At 54.0% G+C, this 19,960-nt stretch overlaps 2 protein-coding genes across 4 annotated transcripts in view; both read right to left on the bottom strand.

Moving 5' to 3' along the window:
* Positions 1-6,212: 6,212 nt before the first annotated feature.
* On the bottom strand, positions 6,213-15,060 carry TMEM82 (transmembrane protein 82). Of its 3 annotated transcripts, none has more exons than XM_058161497.1 (6): positions 14,742-15,060; positions 10,804-10,876; positions 9,318-9,492; positions 8,223-8,631; positions 7,838-8,025; positions 6,213-6,987 (listed from the first exon to the last, which is right to left on the bottom strand). In XM_058161497.1, the coding sequence occupies exons 2-6, from the start codon at positions 10,833-10,835 to the stop codon at positions 6,877-6,879; spliced, it is 915 nt and encodes a 304-aa protein (XP_058017480.1). In that variant the 5' UTR covers positions 10,836-10,876; positions 14,742-15,060; the 3' UTR covers positions 6,213-6,876. The 3 variants fall into 3 exon arrangements, with proteins under 3 accessions (XP_058017480.1, XP_058017479.1, XP_058017482.1); XM_058161496.1 differs by lacking the exon at positions 14,742-15,060 and adding an exon at positions 10,966-11,060; XM_058161499.1 differs by lacking the exon at positions 10,804-10,876 and having other exon boundaries at positions 14,742-14,875.
* Positions 11,160-19,960, bottom strand: part of SLC25A34 (solute carrier family 25 member 34) — a 9,269-nt gene continuing 468 nt past the window's right edge. Inside the window, exons 1-5 of the mRNA XM_058161502.1 lie at positions 17,886-19,960; positions 16,090-16,155; positions 15,067-15,219; positions 14,742-14,876; positions 11,160-14,212 (exon numbers count right to left, since the gene is read on the bottom strand). The exon at positions 17,886-19,960 is cut by the window's right edge and continues 468 nt beyond it. Coding sequence (XP_058017485.1) covers positions 14,039-14,212; positions 14,742-14,876; positions 15,067-15,219; positions 16,090-16,155; positions 17,886-18,290 — 933 coding nt within the window. The 5' untranslated portion in view covers positions 18,291-19,960 and the 3' untranslated portion in view covers positions 11,160-14,038. The remainder of the gene's footprint in view (positions 14,213-14,741; positions 14,877-15,066; positions 15,220-16,089; positions 16,156-17,885) is intronic.

Below are 19,960 nucleotides of genomic sequence, written 5' to 3'. Positions count from 1 at the left end.
CCCCACTCCAGGGGAAGGATACTGCAAAATCCCCATTCCCTCCCCACTCCAGGGGAAGGATACTGCAAAATCTCCATTCCCACCCCACTCCTGGGGGAAGGATACTGCAAAATCCCCATTCCCTCCCCACTCCTGGTGGAAGGATACTGCAAACTCTCCATTCCCTCCCCACTCTGGGGCCAGCCAGAGGTGGTATTTGCTGGTTCTCCAAAAGTACTCAAAATTTCCGCTACCGGTTCTCCAGGACCCATCAGAACCTGCTGGATTTCACTCCTGGTTTCCACATTATTCAGCGCTAAGAGCAAACATCGGAGGGCTTGAAAAATCCTCGGCAGCCCCAGGAAACTCCCACGTAAGAAGAAATAATTAAAAAGATATTAGGACTGTGCAGAAACGGGCTAATACTGAAGATAAAAGAAAAAGAAAACAGAATATTTTCAAACTTGGGACTTGTTTTCTCAATGGTTGGATAATGGAGGTAGAAATGAAGAGTTTAATATTGTTACATAAACAAATTGACTCAGACAGTATGGCGTTCACCAAGCATTTATTGTGCAGAGTGCCAAAACAGGAGCGCACTTGTGCTCCATGTTAGCATGGAGATGCGTCGGAGCACCGAAACCTGGAAGAGAACAGCTGGCTGGCGTGTATGCGTGCGGCAGCTAGCTTCACTTACAGGTTCCATCGCCTACATACATGCCAGCCAGCTGATCTTTGCGCATGCGCATGATGGAAACTGGAAGAGAACGGCTGCCTCCATGCGCAAGCGAACCGTCGCTAGCTGCATTTCCTTGGTAGCCACCAGAGACAGTTGAGCTGTTTGGGGGAGCATTGGCACCTGGGGCTAGAAGCCGGCCAGTTGCTGCTGGATGTCAGCTGGAGCCGGCATCGCCCCTCCCCACCTATTTTTTTTCCTCTTCTGTGTCCAGAAGCTAGGGAGGTGGGTGGGGGAGAGGCTGTTCTGTCTCCTTCCCCATTTCAGACCCACGAGCTGGCCTTCAGCCAGTGGATTCACGGCTCTTATCAGTCCTGGCAGAGAAATCGCAGCTGCCTGCCAAAGTTCAAACAAATGACTCACGTAGCAAGACTTTCAGCTCTCTTTGAAACGGTTCAGCTAAATTTTTGCTTCCTGTGGAGTGCGAGCAGTCCCAAAGCTCCTTATATATCCTTTTGATGATGCCGCTTCTCTAATCTTCTGAAGTGCGGGTCAAGCCAAGCTTGATTATTATCAGCTGGGTCTGTAGGCGTAGCCTGGGGAAGGGAGGAATCGGGATGACGGCCTCATTTTGTCCTCCGACTGGTCTGGTTCTGGCTCCTGGAGCCGAGCCAAAGGAATCGGTGCTCCCGAGGTAAGCCTTACCGGCCCTTCCCCCTCACTTTCTTAGTCACTTTCGGGCATGGGGCCAGGTTCGGGGGCTGGAGTCACAACAGAGGCTTTCCTGAGGGACAAGCAGCCCCCTCCTCTCAAGAGAGCTCCGGTGGACCCAACCACAGGTCGTCTTCCACTCACAACTCATCTAGTGACCGTTCAACATTATGACAGCACTGGAAAAAAAAGGCGACTTATGATCATTTTTCGCACTTAATGACCATTGCAGCATCTCCTCCCCCCCTACCCCCCCCGCCCCGGTCACGCGATTTACATTCGGGATGTTGGACAACCGATTTACATTTATGACCGTCGCAGCGCGCCGGGGGGCGCACGTGATCCCCTTTTGGCGACCTTCTGACGAGCAGAAGTTGATGGGGAAACCAAATTCACTTCCCAATCGTAGGCGCCTCATTTAACAACCGCAGTGATTCGCTTAACGAACGTGGCAGGGAATGTCGCACAATGGGACAAAAGTCGCTGCAACGAATTTCTCCGCAAACACAAATTTTAGGCTCCGTTGTGGTCGTAAGTTGAGGACTGCCTCGAGTTGTCCCTTCCGACTCTTTGTTATTCTGGAGCAGGGGTGACATCTACTTACCTTCCTTACTGGTTTGGAAGTGCACACGCGTGCGCAGAAGGTAAAAAAAACACATTACTTCCTAGTTAAAACAAGGAAGTAATGACACCCAGGCGGGGATCGCTGAACTATTGGCCATGATCGCTACCAGATCACGCGATCTGGTCCGATCCGGGAGCATTTCACCCCTGTTCTGGGGGAACCAGACCCAGGGAGGGCGGCTGGGAAGAGGCCGTCCAAACGAAAATCCCACAAACCGAAAGAAAGCACAAAACTCAGGCGAGGATTTCCCGCTCCAGAAAGAAATCAATTAAAAGAAAAGCAACAGGTGCCATGCGCAGATGGAACCTTCTGTTGCCAAAGGAGCAACCCAAAGACATCAAAGCCTTCCACCCCCCACATCTCCCCCCCCCCATGGGAGAAGCCACTGGAGCTCCAGTGTGTGAAAAGCCTTCCAGAGTATGCAAGGCTTAATTAAGCCACTTCACTGGGGAACCTCTTTGGAGGCTGCATTCAGATCTGGTAGAGAAGTCAGTAAAAATGCCTGGAGTGGAGGGAAAAGAGGTGTGTCTGTGTGTGTTGGGCCTTGCAGTTCACCTGGAAGGGGGGCTCTTAGGGAAGCCTGTTCATTGGACAGACGGGAGGAGTGTGGAAGGAACAGATTCACACAGGGCAGTTTTGTGGCAGCAGATTTGGACGTTGGGGAGGAACACGGACCAGTCCTGGCGTCTGGGGAAGGCTCTGATGAGGGCTCTGCATCGGAGGCAGAGAGGGGGCCAGGGCCGTCTGACAGTTATCAGCTGCCTTCGGAGTCAGACATCAGTGAGGCAGACGAGCAGCTGGAGCCGCTAGTACCCAGTGTGCGCATTTTTTATTTTATTTACATTTATATCCCGCCCTTCTCCGAAGACTCAGGGCAGCTTACATTGTGTAAGGCAATAGTCTCATTCTATTTGTATATTATATACAAAGTCAACTTTGTATAGCCCCCCCCAACAATCTGGGTCCTCATTTTATCTACCTTATAAAGGATGGAAGGCTGAGTCAACCTTGGGCCTGGTGGGACTCGAGCCTGCAGTAATTGCAAGCAGCTGTGTTTAATAACAGGCTTCTTACAGCCTGAGCCACACCACAGCATGGAGAGTTGCCAGGCAAAGGGAGCCGCTAAAGAACAAGGGTCGACCTGGGAGCAAGGCCATGGGTGGATGATTGACTGGCCCTTCCCAGAGGGAATAAAAGAGGAGCAAAGGGGGAGTGGAGTTTGCAGGAGACAATTAGTTCATTCCTGCATTCTTGCCAAGTATTGGGGGGTCTGAAAGATATCGGCCTGGCCGCTCTCCAAGGCTGATAAAGGTCAGTAATTGTGAATTATTTTGAAAGACTGTGGGAGAGGAAAGACTTTGCTGGAGAGGAATTCACTGTAAATTAAATAAAAGGGGTTTTTTGGGACAAGGACTCGGCTTCATGCTGCTGGGGAAGCCTAGGTCAGAACAAATGCCTGGAGTGGAGGGAAAGAGCTCTCTCTCTCTCTCTCTCTGTGTGTGTGTGTGTGTATGTTGGGCCTTGCAGTTCACCTGGAAGTGGGTGAGGGGGTTCTTAAGGAAGCCTATTCATTGGACAGACAGAAAGAGCGTGGAAGGAACAGATTCACGCAAGGCAGAGATCTTTTTCGCCCCAACTCCCATCACTTTGGAGATGCCCTGTGGACTGGGGAGGGGAAATGGCTCCAGCCCACTGCCAGCCACCCAGGGAAAACCCCACAAATGCTTGGAGCGCAGGAAAAGATAGATGAATAGCAAACGCCTATACAGGGGCATCAGATATCCCCCATGTCCCCTGAAACTGGGAACATCTAGTTTAATGAAAAGAAGGACTAGGGGAGAGATGATAGCAGTGTTCCAATATCTCAGGGGTTGCCACAAAGAAGAGGGAGTCAAGCTATTCTCCAAAGCACCTGAAGGCAGGAGAAGAAGCAATGGATGGAAACTAATCAAGAGAGAAGCAACCTAGAACTAAGGAGAAATTTCCTGACAGTTAGAACAATTAATCAGTGGAATGGAACAACTTGCCACCAGAAGTTGTGGATGCTCCAACACTGGAAGCTTTTAAGATGATGTTGGATAACCATTTGTCTGAAATCATGTAGGGTTTGCTGCCTAAGCAGGGGGTTGGACTAGAAGACCTCCAAGGTCCCTTCCAACTCTGATATTCTATCCTATTCTATCCTATTCTAAACCCGCTGTGGACTGATAGGGGGAAAAGAGCTGCATGCTGCAGTGGTGGGTTTCAATTTTTTTTTACTACCGGTTCTATGGGTGTGGCTTGGTGGGTGTGGCATGGCTTGGTGGGCGTGGCAGGGGAAGGTTACTGTAAAATCTCTATTCCCTCCACAATCCAAGGGAAGGTTACTGCAAAATCCCCATTTCTTTCGGATCAGCTGGGACCTGGGAGGCAGAGAATAGATGGGGGAGCAGGGCCAGTCAGCATTTTTACTACCAGTTCTCCGAACTATTCAAAATTTCCGCTACCGGTTTTCCAGAACTGGTCAGAACCTGCTGAAACCCACCTCTGGCACGCTGTCTTCCCATTGAGGGGGGCCATGTGGAGAGAAGCCGTTTCAGACCTCTGGTGTGGCAGGTGCTCCAGCCTGAACTCCCAGAGGAAGAGACCCCCACGCCGGCCCATGGGGGGCGGGGTGGGGGGGGGTGAAGGCTCCTTAAGGCTCCCTTCCAAAGGAGGACCTCTTCATCCCAAGAGACTCCGCAAAAGTCACTGTGCCCGAAGAGGGGCAGGTGTTATCAGGAGAGTGGAATTTGGTACGGAAGCCGAGATGGGGAAGAAAACAAAATAAACCCCCCATTTCTGTTGCATCTTTTTTATTTACTTCCTGCATTTGTATGATTAGCCACGATTGTATCTTCCTGAAACACAAGGCCACTGATAGGCAAGAATGAAGGCCCATCTGCCGTTTCCTGGGGTGTTGTGACTCATCTTCCCTCCTCTCCTCAGCCCTCCCGTCTCCAACCGGGCCTTTTATCAGACTCAGAATCTGATAATGAAGATGAAAGGCCTGTCATGACTCCAGCCCCCGGCCCTGGCCCCATGCCCAGAGAGGATTCAAGGAGTGAAAGGAGAAGCCCAATAAACCTCACTCATACAGCGTGTGTTCCTTTGGTTCAGCCTTCAGAGCAGGAAGCCAGCCAGGTGCTGGAATTACCCGGGCCTACTCCCTCTGACCCCTCCTTTTCCCAGACGCTGACTGCAGATCCAGCTGAAGACAATTCAGAGTAGGTGGACTTCCGGAGATCTGAGAGGCGACGCCAGCAGAAGGAAGGGTGGGGCAGGCCTGGATAAATGCTGAGTCATGGAGCCACACCCCACAGCCTATATAAAGGACCTGCTTTTGGCATTCCAACCTTGAGTCAAGCAAAGTCTTATCTAGTTGGCTGATATCGGACCCTATCGCTGAAGTCACAACTTGGACTCCTGCCTGCCCTGATAAACCTCGAAGGAACTTGGCAAGCTGCAGAGGCTTCGTTGCCAAGTTTGTTACAGACTTTCTTGACTCGTTCGTCGGAGTGGGAGTGGGACATGACATGGGGGGAAAGATACGATGCTGGAATCAAGCCCATAAGGCACAACTGCCTCCCAAAGCAAGTGGCAGCTTTCCCCCACACAGGGGGCCGTTGAGCCCACCTGACCCGCAAAATCTTTCGGGAAGGCACAGGAGTCAGCCCAGGCCCAGCTCTCTTTAGCCCAGAGTGATTCCTACACTCTCGCCCTTCCCCCGGGCAATGGCAGCAGCTCTCCGGCGCCTCCCCTAAGCACAAATGGACTCCCCTTGCCGGCCACCAACCAAAGCCTCTCCCAGCCCCATTTTGGCCTCTTCAAGGCCAGACCGGAGTGGGAATTTGGCAAGGTAATGATGATTTAAAGCTTAAACATTTGCTGTAAGGCTGTGGATCAGGATGAGTTAGCAGGGTTATTGCCGCTTTAAGACTGAGGATGAGTCAGCAGGGTTATTGCCGCTTTAAGACTGAGGAGGAGTCAGCAGGGTTATTGCCGCTTTAAGACTGAGGAGGAGTCAGCAGGGTTATTGTCGCTTTAAGACTGAGGAGGAGTCAGCAGGGTAATTGCCACTTTAAGACTGAGGATGAGTCAGCAGGGTTATTGCCGCTTTAAGACTGAGGAGGAGTCAGCAGGGTAATTGCCGCTTTAAGACTGAGGAGGAGTCAGCAGGGTTATTTATTTATTTTTATTTATTTGATTTTTATACCGCCCTTCTCCCGAAGGACTCAGGGCGGTGTACAGGCAAGATAAAACAATACAATATACAGATTAAAATACCATTTAAAAAACTTATTTAAATTAGCCTAAAATTAAAAATTTCCATACTAAAAACCCCGTTTAAAAATTGATAAAATTTCACATTAAATCTAATTTAAGCCAGCCCCGCGCGGATAAAGAGATGTGTCTTCAGTTCGCAACGGAATGTCCGAAGGTCGCTTTAAGATGTCTATATAAGGGAGGCTATGAGAGGGCGTCTCTCTCTCTCTCTCCTCGTGTATCACTCTCCTCGCTGTGTTCTAGCTGCATTGTAGTTCTCCGTGTAGAGTTGAAGAAGATTGCTTGCTTGCCTGGTATGTTCCTACCACGTGTATGTTTGTATATAGAAGTCTTGTATATAAGCCACTGTTTGTAAGACAAATCCCCATGTCCTGTATTTTGCTTCTGGGTTGTCTCAAAACAGTAGTGACACTGTAAACATTCTGACAGAATTGCTGAAGGGGGCAGCGGTGCCACTGTGCCGAGAGGGAAACCACAAACCCATTTGACACCAAAGCTGGAGAGTCCAGAAGGAGCTGAGCGTGTGGTCTGCCTGGTCTACGGTCTCTAGGCTGGGCCCTTCGTGAGAGGCTTCTCTTTTTCAGGATGTGGCCTCTGGCGGTGCTGCTGCTGCCGGAGATCTTGAGGGGCGCTCTCGGCGCTGACCGTGAGGTGGACCGGATGCCGATGCGAAGAGCAAGAGGCTCTCATCCTGAAATGGAAAGTTATGCAAAATACACGGAAAGGCCAGCTTCCCTCCAACAGCGCATGGACTCGCAGCGCAGGAAGTGTTGTGGTCCACCAGCAGCCTGTGGAGCTGGCAGTGGAGTCGGACAGTGAGGAAGCTGGGGAGGACAATGGGGCAGTCCTGGAATCAGGGGAAGGCCTGGATGAGGGCCAATGCGCAGACTCCAGAGCCTCCAGAGAGGCAGAGGAACAGGAGGAGTCTGTTCCTAGTGCACGCATGCAAAGAGCTGCTGGAAGGCATGAGCAGCTAAAGCAAAAAGGAAGACTCAGGAGTAAGGCCAGGAGATTATTCGTCCTTCCCATAAGGCTTAAAAGAGCAGCAACGGTTCTTGGGCTCTTTGTAGAAAGCAACGTTGCTACAATTGTTTCTAGTCGGCGTCTCTTGTTTCTGAACTTCATGGGGTTCTTGCCAAGAAAAGCCTTTGGCAGAGTGCCAAAGAAGACAAAGGTTTGCGATAAGGCCAGAGGACGTTTTCTGAAGGACTTTGTTTTGGAATTAATTTGGACTAAGCTGAGAAAGAAGTAATTCTCAGCTGGTTTTAATAAAATACATTTGTTTAGGACTGATTGCGTCTGGTAATAACTACTTGGGCCTGAGTCACAATAGGAGGCCTCTGGCTTTTGTCTCTCAGTCAGGACCTCTGGGGGGGAGTAGGAAGCAAAATCACCCCCTCTTGCTCAGCTGGTGAAGACAGCAATGGCCCGATCACACCCTGAGCTCCATTTAAAGGGAACTTCCCAGAGGTCAGCAGAGATGCAGCTGAGAGGCAGGGCTGCTTCTGCCTGCGGTCCGACCTCCTCCTCCTCCTCCTCACCTGCTTTCTGCACACCTCCAGCATGGATCCGCTCCGGGTCAGGCACCAGATCTCCCCCACCAGTGAGATGAGGATGTTCACGATGTCCCTCCACTGGCCCACCGTCATCAGCAAGACCAGAAGGCCGCCCATCCTGACAAAGACAGTCTGGAAAGCCATCTGCTGGTTAGGGTTGTGGTGCTGCTCTTCTGTCGGTCAACCAGACGGAAGGAAGCGGGTTAACCGGAGGAGCCGGGCGCCGCCTTCCACAGGGGGAGGCTGGCCGCTGCTTAAGAGAGGATCTCCAATGCTCCAGGGAGGGGAAGGGCAAGTGGGACGAGGTCGGCAGGCAGCCCTGCTTTCCCTGGGGCCAGGGTCGGGATTCGTGAAACCAGAAACCACTCACCCTGCATGTAGATGACCAGAAGAGTGTAGCAAATAGTCAGCGGTGTCCAGAATCGGATGGCCTCAGTGGTCGAGAGGAAGTCCCGGTTGATCAGAGCCACAGCTGCCAAGTCAGCCACTCCAAAGGTTACCCGGAGGGAGTTGCAGAGCAGCCGGGGGATGCCATGCCACGTGGCAAGGAGGAAGAGGCACCCTCCGCAGTAGCGTTCCTTGCAGTGCAGCTCGTACATTGTGGAGACGTGCCAGGCCAGGCGCCAGACGTAGTGGGTCAGGAGCGTGGCCAGTCCCACGCTCAGGAGGAGGTTCCAGGTGCGATGGGGCGCTCCTTCTTGTAGGTAGCCAAGGCTGCAGGAAACGCCGCAGCCCAGCGAGTATTGGCAGAGGAGGTAGAGTTGGCTGCTGAGGGCCCCCTTGGGAACAAGAAGAGGGCGGTCTCTTTGTGACACAGAAGGAATGGTGGTATTCAGCCGGTTCTATCCGTTTCGGGCGAACTGGTAGCAATGGCTGTGGGAGGCTCCGCCCCCCCACCCGGACATCATCATGTCCCATTTTTGACCCACTGCGCAGCTCACATTTGCAAACCGGTAATTCCTGCAAGGAAGCCTAGTTAGCCACCCGCCTGCCAAGAACTCTGGGCAGCACACACAACAAAAAAGACCGCTTAAAACAACACACAGTGCCAGTCTGGAGGCCCTGATACAACTCGCATCTGTCCAGCCACCACCCTGCGTGAGTTCCATCTGCACCCAGGCCCTTCCATCCGCAGGGAGACTTTGGGGCCCACTCAATGGGGAGAAACACAAGGGCACCATGAGGAGTGTGGCTGGTGAAGCCTCGGTTTGCCCCACACCCCCTCCCCATTCAAATGATGGGTGGGCGGGAAAGAAAGCAAGGAAGCCATTGGCTGCCTCCTGACAGAAGTCGCAGTGGAGGCAAGAGGCATTACTCTCCTTCGGTGCTTCTCAAGTGGTCCTTAAGCTGGCATCTACCCAACTTTTTCTCTGGCCACATTCCCTACCGGTGTCTGGGGTTCCACCCACTTCTCCTCACGCCTCCCAGCCAGCCCCGATGCAGAAGCAGGAAGGAGACGGGCAACCTTGTTGAGGGAGAGGATGGTAGACACTGCCCGGAGGGAGAACTCCAGGACGATCAGGGCTGCCACCCGGTGCCCCACCATGGTGAAGATGGCCGTCAGCACTACGAGATGGAGCTGGTCCAGGAAGGGCCTCTGCTGCCGGAGAACATCCTTCTCCTTCTGCCTGTCGGGGTCACTGGAGAGAATGAAGGGGGAAAAGCCAGATGGGTCTAGGGTAGAGGTGGTATTTATTTATTTTATTTATTTATTTATTTTTTAAATTTATTTTGTCACAACAGTATATATAAGGGCCTCTGGTGGCTCAGACTCCTAAGACAGTCTGTTATTAACACAGCTGCTTACAATTACTGCAGTTTCAAGTCCCACCAGGCCCAAGGTTGACTCAGCCTTCCATCCTTTATAAGGTAGGTAAAATGAGGACCCAGATTGTTGGGGGCAATAAGTTGACTTTGTATATAAATATACAAATGGATGAAGATTATTGCTAACATAGTGTAAGCCGCCCTGAGTCTTCGGAGAAGGGCGGGATATAAACACAAATAAAAAAAATAAAATAAGCATAAGCATGAAAGTAACTATATAATATATAAGCATATATATAAGCATAAGTATGTGATAACTATATTAATTGGATATAACAAAAGGAAACAATAGGACAGGAGCGGTAGGCACGTTGGTGCTCTTATGCACGCCCCTTGCAGACCTCTTAGGAATGGGGTGAGGTCAATAGTAGAATAGTTAGTGTTATATGTATGGTTAGTTAGTTAGTTAGTTAGTATTATATAGTATTATATTTTTATTTGGCTGTACACCGCCCTGAGTCCTTCGGGAGAAGGGCGGTATAAAAATCGAATAAAATAAAATAAATAAAATAAATAAATATATATATATAGTATTATATATCTATATTATATATATATATATATATATAGTTAATATATTATATATATTAACTATATATATAATATAGATATATAATATAGTTAGTATTATATATATATAGTATTATAATAGTTAGTAGAATAGTTAGAATAGTTAGAATTGAATAGAATAGTAGAATAGTGAGGTCAATAGTAGAATAGTAGAACCTGATCAGTTCTGGACAACCGGTAGCGGAAATTTTGAGTAGTTCGGAGAACCGGTAAATGCCACCTCTGACTGGCCTCGCCCCCATTTATTCTCTGCCTCCCGAGTCCCAGCTGATCGGGAGGAAATGGGGATTTTGCACTAACCTTCCCCTGGAGTGGGGAGGGAATGGAGATTTTACAGTATCCTTCCCCTGCCACGCCCACCAAGCCACGCCACGCCCACAAGAACTGGTAGTAAAAAAATTTTGAATCCCACCACTGGTCTATGAGGCAGCCAGACAAGTGCCCCACCCCTGCACGGCCTCCTGGATGACCGAGGCAAGGGTCAGCCCACAGCCATAGGAGGTGCCCAGCCTGGTAGTAGAGGGCTGCATCGAGTTGCAGTATGTGGCACTCACTTCAAGCACTGGATGTAGAGGTAAATCCTCATGAGGCTGCCCAGGATGCAGACGGCACAGGCCCCCACCAGCCCTGCAGGGAAGCAGAGGTCAGCCAGGAGAGAGGGAGGGACCGTGGGGAGAGGGAGGGAAAGCATGGGGGGTGGGGTGGGGAGAGCTCACCCTGTAGGAGGGAGTCCACAAGGCTGGAGGTCCAGGCCAGGGGAAGGAAGCCTTGCACCCAGGCGAGCATTGTGAGCCCGTACTGCGCCCGGGTTCCTCTCGGCACAGAAAGGACCTTGAGCCCAGAGTGAGCAAATAAACTGGGGGGGGGGGAAGGAGGGGGGGATGACAGTGGGCAGGCTGGCTCAGCCTTTTCTGCCTTGGGAAAGGCCCTCCCAGCTGCAGCAGCCTTCATTCCAAGGCTCTGCTCTACGGGCTGGGGATGATGGGAGCCACAGACCTCGGGGAGTTTTGCTCAAATTCTTCCAGCCCGAGGCAGGAGCTGTGGGGGAAACCAAGCAGGGCCTCCCGCAACAGGCAAGGGAATGGGAGAAGGGGTGGGGGTGGGGGAAGGAAGGTGTTCCCAACTTTAGAGCAGGGGTCTCCAACCTTGGTCCCTTTAAGACTTGTGGACTTCAACTCCCAGAGTTCCTCAGCCAGCTTTGCTGGCTGAGGGACTCTGGGAGTTGAAGTCCTCAAGTCTTAAAGGGACCAAGGTTGGTGACCCCTGCTTTAGAGGGCTAAAAAAACCAGCCCCGCTTTTTGCAGCTTAGAGGATCCACTGAATCAGACTTATTAAGCAGGCAATCAAATGTGTGTGCGCGTGCGCGCGCGCATGTCCGATACCTCTGAAGACCACAAAGCGCTAAAGGCTGGGACACTTGCAGCCTCGGTCCAAAGGTCCATAGCCACCTTCCGTCCCAGTATAATATGTGAAACGCCCCTTAAAGAGACGCCTCGGACAGGAAGCGCTGCTCCGTTTGGCTTCCCTCTTCACCTGGAGGACCGGAGAGCTGCCCCGCCACTGGCCTCAGGGCCAGGCCAAGCCCTCCTGCCAGGGGGAAGACATGTGGGGCCGGGCCTCCCTCTGCTGCAACATAGGAGCCACTGGCAGGTTGCAGGCTCTTCCTTTCCCTGGGCAAGCTCCCAAATCCATCCTTCGTCAGTGCAGTGCCCTCCCCTCCCCTCTGTTCTCAGCCAGAGGAGCCATCCCTCTGGCCAGGATCAGCCCTGGACGGAGGTCGACTCTACACCGCTGCTGGTTCAGCATGAGCAATCGGTGTACGATGCAGGAAGCTTTGAACCCATCTCCCAACCCCCCCACCCTGGTCCCTCGGCCACTTGTGCTGACTCCCTTTTGGAGTGTGAGTGAAGACCAGGGATGAAATGCTCCTGGATCGGACCGGATTGCGCGATCCGGTAGCGATCATGGCCGGTAGTTTAGCGATCCGGTAGCGATGACGGAGTGAAGCGCCACTCACTGGCCAGGTGTCATTACTTCCTGCTTTTAACTAGGAAATAATGTGTTTTTTACCGTCTGCACACGCATGTGACGCGTGCGCACGAGCACTTCCAAACCGGTAAGGAAGGTAAGTAGGTTTCACCCCTGGTGAGGACCCAGAGGGTGGGTCACACAAAGGCTGCTCTCTCGTTTGTGAAAACAAAGCCTTTATTATTATTATTATTTTTACAACAGAAACAGGGGATGCGTCCCGTAGCCGATTCTCTGCCCCAGTCCTGCAGTGCCAGGCCAGGCCAGGTAGGGTGAGGGTGGGGGGAGGTCACCGAGGAGGTCCAGGGCCATCTGGTTCGGGACAGCAATTAATTCTCAGCCCCACCTTCTTGCATCTCTGAACTTGGGCCCTTGGACCCGACGCCTCCGCCGTTTCCCGGTGGCTTAAAACCCAAAGCCTGGCTAATGTTGCCAACTAAACTTTGCCCGACCAACAAGGCAAGGGAAAAAAAAAAAAAGATGCTTCCAACGAGCGACCCATAAATCCGGGGGTGGGGGAGTGGGTAGAAGTCCAGCGCCCTTTTCTTTCCTGCGGGAGGCGCCGTCTACAGCCAAGCCTTTGGCCACTGTGGCCTCCCTGCCTTTGCTTTGTTGATAGCTGTGTTGGTACTGGCACCTGGACACTACACAATCCCAGCGATAGTTGCAACCGGTCCCTTTTGTGCTTCCTCGCCTTGTCCCTTCTCATGGCTCCCCAAGATCAGAAGAGGCAATGGGGCCACTGCCAAGCTCTCGGTCCTAGGAGTGCCCCCTGCCGCCACTCCAGCAGAGAGTTCAGCATTTCCAAAGCAGGAATGGCCCCTTCTCATCTCTCTCTCTTTTTCCTCCTCTTCCTTTCCTGCTTTTTACCTGATCTCCCTCTTCTGTGGGAGAAGCTTCGCGTGAACCGGTCATGGCAGTTGCGGGAGGCTCCGTCCACCCGCCCGGATGTAATGCAGTACTACTGCACACGCGCAGAAGGCTGTGCGCATGCGCAGAGGTGACGCGTGCACTCGCATTTGCGAACGCAGTGGCTCAGGGGCTAGGACGTTGAGCTTGTCGATCGAAAGGTCGGCAGCTCAGTGGTTCGAATCCCTAGTGCTGCTGTGTAACGGGATGAGCTCCAGTTACTTGTCCCAGCTTCTGCCAACCTAGTAGTTCGAAAGCACATAAAAAATGCAAGTAGAAAAATAGGGACCACCTTTGGTGGGAAGGGAACAGCGTTACGTGGGCCTTTGGCGTTGAGTCATGCCGGCCACATGACCACAGAGACGTCTTCGGACAGCGCTGGCTCTTCGGCTTTGAAACGGAGATGAGCACCGCCCCCTAGAGTCGGGAACGACTAGCACATATATGCGAGGGGAACCTTTACCTTTTAGGGAAGGTAAGCGAATCCCACCTCTGTGCCTGGAGTGTAAGTCAAGTGAAGTGTGTGTGTGTGTGTGTGTGTAAACGACTTCCAGGAGGCAGGGGGAGGAGTAAAATCCAGTCTGCTTGGAACAGTCCTTTCTCAGGTGGTGAATTTGGGACTGACCCCATCCCCCGCTCCCCAAAAAAAGGGTGGTGGTTGAAGCTTTGCTTGAAGGTTATAACTGGCTCTGCGTCATCCGTCATTCTCCAGCCGCCTGCGTATCCGGACACATCTGCAGCAGGTGAACCTACTGGCGCGCCAGCTGGGGAAAGAGCTGTTTCTCTCCCGTCCCCCCACCCCAACAATCCTGCTCTCTCTGGGGCTGGAGGCTCCTGAGCAGCCTGGGGTCATCAGGTGGTCTGCTGCCAGGTGACCCTTCTTAGTTCATCCCAGAAGAAAAGGCTGAGAACAGTGTGTGGTCCCAGGCGGAGGTAAGCAGGGCCGAAGCCCTTATACAGGGCCAGGACGCCTTCCTTCCCCGAGACCCGCACGACGCAATCGAAGAAGCCCCGGTAATGCTTGCCCTGCAGGGGGAGAAGAGGACAGGGCCAGTTGACGGGGTAACATTTCCCCCTCCCTGGCCTCCAGGGTGGGCTTCAAAAATTTTAGCAAGGGGTTCTCTGCCTGGTTGCTGGGTGGGCGTAGCCATGGTGGGTGTGGCCTAGTCAGCCTCCTGCACCACGGTTGGGGGGGAGCTTTTGCCCTCCCCGGGCTCCAGAGTCTTTCATTGAGCCTCCGGGAGGGCGAAAACGGCCTTCCCAGGCTCTGGAGGCCCTCTGGGGACCTTCCCGAACTTCCGGCAGACCAGTTTTTCACCCTCCCCAAGGCTCTGCGTGCACCCTGCACTTACCTGCATCCGAAACAGGCCGCGTGGGAACTCCTGGGAAGCGTGAGGCGAGGTGGGCGGGGCGAGCCAGGAGTGGAGATTTGGGGGTTCTCTGAACTGCACAAAATCTTAGCTAGAGGTTCTCCCGAACCCCCAGCAGCCCCAGCCCTGCAAACGGGGCATCAAACCCCTCTACAAGCCAGCTTCCTCCATGGTGAGAGCCTCACCATGCCTGCTTCATCCACCGGTTGGTTGTAGAGCCGCGTGCTCACCACATCAAAGGGAGTCATGGCTACGGCCACGGCCACGCTGCTGATCATGCCCCCAGCAAGGGCCACCATCCAGCTGCCCTCCTTGAAGCACTGGGAAGCGAAAAGCCAGAGAACCCATCTTGGCCACGGCAAATCCAGTGTCCGCAGGCCACCACGGGACGCTTGGGAACGGCCCTGGGGAAGCAGAGTGGCTGGGAAAGGCCAAAGGGGAGCTCCCACAGGTGAATCGGATGCTGGGCAAAGGCCCACCCCATTCAAGACACACACCGAGCCTGCTCACCTGCTGCCTTGCCACCCACTCCCTGGCGGAGGCAAAAGTGGCCAGCTGCACCGAGGAGCCCACCGTGACGCGAGGCACTGCTCCGCTCACACCGCGCCACAGCCCCAGCAGGCCCTGCCGCTTATAGATGGCCTCAAAGGCCCCGGAGATGCTCTGGAAAGCGGCAGAAGACAAGCAGCTCAGCCCAGCGCCCCTTCCTCGGCTCAGGCCAGGGAGGGAACGGGGCCTGAAACAGGAGGGATTTTCCTAGCCTGCAAGATCCTAGAAAGCAGTAGGAAAATGGCATCCGACGGCATCAGGCTGATCCCTGCCCCGTCAGCAGGGGACCTGGCTATGGAAAGATTTCTTGCCGAAGAAGCTGCGTCCTTTACAGACAAAACGGTGGAAGGACCAGACTCTGTGGCCTAGGATGTTTAGCTGGGGGTGGGTGGGGGATGAGGGGCTGCTGTGAGATGGGCTGTTTGGAGACCTTGCTGGCAGCCACCTAGGAAAACGCTTCGCAAAGCCCAACTTCAGGGAGAGGCAGGCTGAGCGTTTTTTAGGCAGGCCGGCTAGCGATGCTGGGCCAGTGGAGGTTTTGTCAAGCCAGTGCGCCGAGCTTCCCAGAAAGCAATTCTCTCAGACAACCGATGCAGCTGCCGTGGTTTGCCTGGGGATCAATCGGCCTCCCCTCGTCCCGTCTCAGACAGCCGATGCAGCTGCCGTGGTTTGCCTGGGGATCAATCGGCCTCCCCTCGTCCTGCCTGCTTGGCAGTGCCTGAGATCACAAGGCCTCCCTTCCAGGAAGGCGGCTCAGCAGGAGGGAGGCTCCTCTCAAGGATTGCTCAGACACGACCCTTGGCAGAAGTGCCCCTGGCATTGCTCTACACCACCCCCCCGGGAGGGGTCTTGCAAAGCAGCCAAGGCTTCTGCCAAGATGGGCAAAGGCAGCTTAGGGCAGCGTCCTGGACCAAGAAAGGCGCCCCCCCCATCTGAAACCCCGCCTCCCAACCAAAGCCTGTGCCGAGTGAGATGGCCTCGGACCTTGTGGTTGTGCTGGTGTCCCACAGCCACGGCGGCCGCCGTCTGTGCTTGCAAATGCGTCTTGACCTGCAAGAGGAAAGCAAACGTGTTGAGGCCGGGATGGGATGGGGGTGGGGGGTGGGCACGGGAGAAACCGACTCTCTCCCACTGACTTGCACCCGGGTCTTTTTGGAAGCCCAGGGGCCTCTTCCCGTCTCGGTCTGCACTAGTCCAGCTGAGGACAGTAATGGAAACACATGTGCTTCCTTCTTCGGGGATACTAAGCTGAAAAAAGCCCCCCCCACCCCCCTCCAGTTATGAAATCTAAATTTCTTTCCTACCGGTTCTGTGGGTGTGACTGGGTGGGCGTGGCTATGTGACTGGGGGATCAAAAGACAGAAACTCACTAATAATGTCCTGCTGGATATTGTCCTGCTGGAGCAGGGTTGGACTAGATGACCTCCAGGTCCCTTCCAGTCCTGGATTATCCTCTGAAGCTAGTGCCAGGTTTGTAGTCCTTCCTTCCTTTCCTTTTCCCTCCCTCCCTCCCTCCCTCTTTCCTTCCTTCCCTTTTCCCTCCCTCCCTTTCTTTCCTTCCTTCCCTTTCTTTCTTTCCTTCCTTTCCTTTTCCCTCCCTCCCTCCCTCCCTCCTTCTTTCCTTCCTTCCTTTCCTTTTCCCTCCCTCTTTCCTTCCTTCCCTTTTCCCTCCCTCCCTTTCTTTCCTTCCTTCCCTTTCCTTCCTTCCTTCCTTCCTTCCTTCCTTCCTTCCTTCCTTCCTTTGCTTTCCTTTCCTTTCCCTTTCTCTCTCTCTCTCAAATGAACCCCTACCCCCCATTTTTTGCCTACACCCATTTTTTCCTAGCAGGCTTCAGCTTTTTTACCTTTTAAAAAATGCTTTTAAAAGGAAAAAAAAAGAGAAGCCTCTGATGAACAGGCACCTCAACCGGGATCATCAGAGCCTTGTTTTAACGAAGAGGTTGTTAAAAAAAACGCTTTTAAAAATGAAAAAAAAAACAAGAAAGGGTCTGATGATTGCGTGGCTCAGCTGGGCATGGTGGGGGGGGCAGTGATTTTTGCTACCGGTTCTCCAAACCACCTGCCGCTATTGCTACCGGATCAGCAGATCCGGTCCGAACTGGGAGCATTTCACCTCTGCCCCCTTCCCCACCTGGGCTCTCTTCCCAAAGGGGCTGCCCAGGTGGGCAGCTGCCTAATCAATGGGACCCCACTCTCGCAGGGAGCAACTGGAGCTTCCACTTAGGGCAAAAGCCGGCTTTTTTTTTTTGCAAAAGCAGGGCCTGTGCGGAGGGAGTGGGCACCATGCCCAGCTTGCACTGGACCACCGCAGGGCCGTTTTTGGATCAAGTTTCTTTCGACAGCTCTCTTGGGCTGCAAATGCCCTGGCAATGGGCCCTGCATGCTTTTTCAAAGCTCCACACCTCCCTGGTGAGAAGCCGAAAGATGCTCCACTCTAGCCAGCCTCCATGCCTGTAACTTTGCAGGCAGCACAGGAGAGGTGTCTCTGGTGCCCACAGAAGCACCCTGGGGAAAGGGGACTGCCCCGAGGCCACCCCAAAGAGGCGCCTCCAGCCTCACCAGCCCCTCAGCAGTGGGAGCCCCAGTTGTCCTGGTGGAGAGGACCTCTTGAGATATCCAAGCTCATGCTGTGAAAAGGGGGTGCAGCCACAGCTGGCCTATCAAGGGAGGAAACCACACAGCAGACGCTGCCCCCTGATCTGCAAAGGAGGCACAACAATGGCCAAACGAGCCAAGGCTCTGCCCGGAACAGCCCCCCCACCCCACCCCAAGAAGCTTACCAAGTAGGCCGGACTGCCAACAAAGGCCCCCAGTGCCCCGGCCACAGCTCCGGCTGCCAAGGTCCCTCCTGGATGCTGGGTCAGGCCGATATCTTCGGCGTGGGAGTAGAGGCCAAATCGCACGCCGTTCATCAGCCCCTGGTACAGCAGTCCGGCCGCCAGTCCTTTCTGCAGACCCCGGAGTCCATCGGCCTGGCTGACGGCCACCATGGCCTGCAGCACCCCTCGGTAGTGGCGAGGGTACGAACCCCTGGAACGGAGCTCCCCCTGCAGCTGCAGGCGTGTCTTCACCACCTCCAGCGGGTTGGTGAACACGCAGGCCATGCAGCACGCCGCGGCACCCAGGACAAAATCCACCGGGGGGGAGACGGAGGCCGCTGCTGGGCGGCGGGGGGAAGGCTCCATGGGACGGCTGCCACTGGCCCAGGCGGAGAGACGGGACACGAAGCCTCCCCACCCAAGCAGGAGCCTTGAAGTGGCAGCCCCGACAGGAGGCGAGAGGGCCCCTTTCTACCCAGGCAGCTGGCATCAATGCCCTCAACGGCCAGCCCGAGCTGCGCTGAGCCCTGCTCAGTATTGGCAGCCCTGGCTCTCTGCACCAGCCCGAGCTGCGCCTCCCTCTGGGTGAAACTAGATCAAAGAGGGACTTTTATTTGCTGCTTCACCAGTGGGCTTGGCAGGGGAGGGAAGCAGGTGGCTGCATGTAGGAGAAAGGTCACCGGCGGCTGGGTCCACCCACGGTGGCAAGGGCCAGCCCCTCCCCACGGCCTCCTCCCTCCAGAGCTGGCTCCCAAACCTGCCAGCTCCACCCCATATCCTGGCCCAGGGAACAGGCTGTTTCTGGAAGCAGCCTCACCTCCGCCCCCCCCCCCAACCTCTCCTCCCAGCCCTGATGAGTGACAGGAGTGACAGGATGGTTCTGCTGTCCCAAAGGGCAGCCATTCTGTTGGGCAGGGCTCTCAAACACGCATTCCTCTCGGGCAAGAGGATCTGCTGCACAAAAATGATCCGGGGGACGGGGGGACGGGACAGGAGGGGAAAACAAGCGGCTAATAGAGGGAGCAACTCGAGGCTCCCATGTAACACCTCTCCTGCGCAAGCTGCACTGGCTTCCGGTGGTCTTCCGGGTGCAATTCAAGGTGCTGGTTACCACCTTTAAAGCGCTCCATGACATAGGACCGGGTTATTTACGGGACCGCCTGCTGCCACCAACAGCCTCCCATCGACCCGTGCGCTCCCATAGGGAGGGTCTCCTCAGGGTGCCGTCGGCCAGACAATGTCGTCTGGAGACCCCCAGGGGGAGGGCCTTCTCTGTGGGGGCTCCAACCCTCTGGAACGAGCTGCCTCCAGGGATATGTCAACTCCCTGACTTCCGGACCTTCCGACGCGAGCTAAAGACATTTTTGTTTCATCGCGCAGGGCTGGCTTAATATAGTTTTAATGGGTTTTTTTTTTTACTAGAGTTTTTAGTTTCTTAGCCAAATTGAATTAGTTTTTTAAAAAATGTTTTTAATTTTTGTGATTCTTGTTTTACTTGGCTGTAAATCGCCCTGAGTCCTTCGGGAGAAGGGCAGTATATAAATTAAAATAATAAATAAATAAATAAATAAAGCTAATCCTGGTGGGCCGGGGGAAGGTTGCTGAGGACCCAAGCGGCTTTCCCCAAGTTTCTGGCTTGGACAAGCACAGCCTCCGCTGCTGGCACACGGATCTGAGCAGCAACGGTAACAGCAGCAGAGTTGAAAGGGACCTTGGAGGTCATCTAATACAACCCCCTGCTCATGCAGGAGGGATTCAAACCGTCAAACTGCCGACCTTTCTGATCGACCAGCTCGGTGTCCTAGCCACAGGGCCACCCCAACCCTCACTGAGCAGCAGCTCCAGGGTTCAAAAGCACAGGCAGAGTTCTGGGTCCGTGGCTCCAGCAGGGGAGGATGTCACAAGAGGAGGGCAAGGCTACGGAAGGCGTCCTGTGGGGGCATCATGAAGGTGGGTGGGGGAGGGAGGCTGCATGACAGGGCTCAGCCCTCCCCAACCTTCCCCAAGCTGGAGAGGCAGCCCCCTTTCCAAGCCCA

This window comes from Ahaetulla prasina, chromosome 18, assembly GCF_028640845.1.
Source record: "Ahaetulla prasina isolate Xishuangbanna chromosome 18, ASM2864084v1, whole genome shotgun sequence".
In the NCBI taxonomy this organism is placed as follows: Eukaryota; Metazoa; Chordata; class Lepidosauria; order Squamata; family Colubridae; genus Ahaetulla; species Ahaetulla prasina.
The sequence above is the reverse complement of the archived record's forward strand: the minus strand, read 5'-3'. Positions and strand labels throughout refer to the sequence as shown.

Coding starts and splice junctions, on each gene's coding strand:
- TMEM82 (XM_058161496.1), bottom strand. CDS start 11,035: ATGCTCGCCTGGGTGCAAGGCTTCCTTCCCCTGGCCTGGACCTCCAGC. Junction 9,493..10,803: donor CTCTACATCCAGTGCTTGAA/GTGAGTGCCACA, acceptor CATTCTCTCCAG/TGACCCCGACAGGCAGAAGG. Junction 8,632..9,317: donor CCATCCTCTCCCTCAACAAG/GTTGCCCGTCTC, acceptor CTTGTTCCCAAG/GGGGCCCTCAGCAGCCAACT.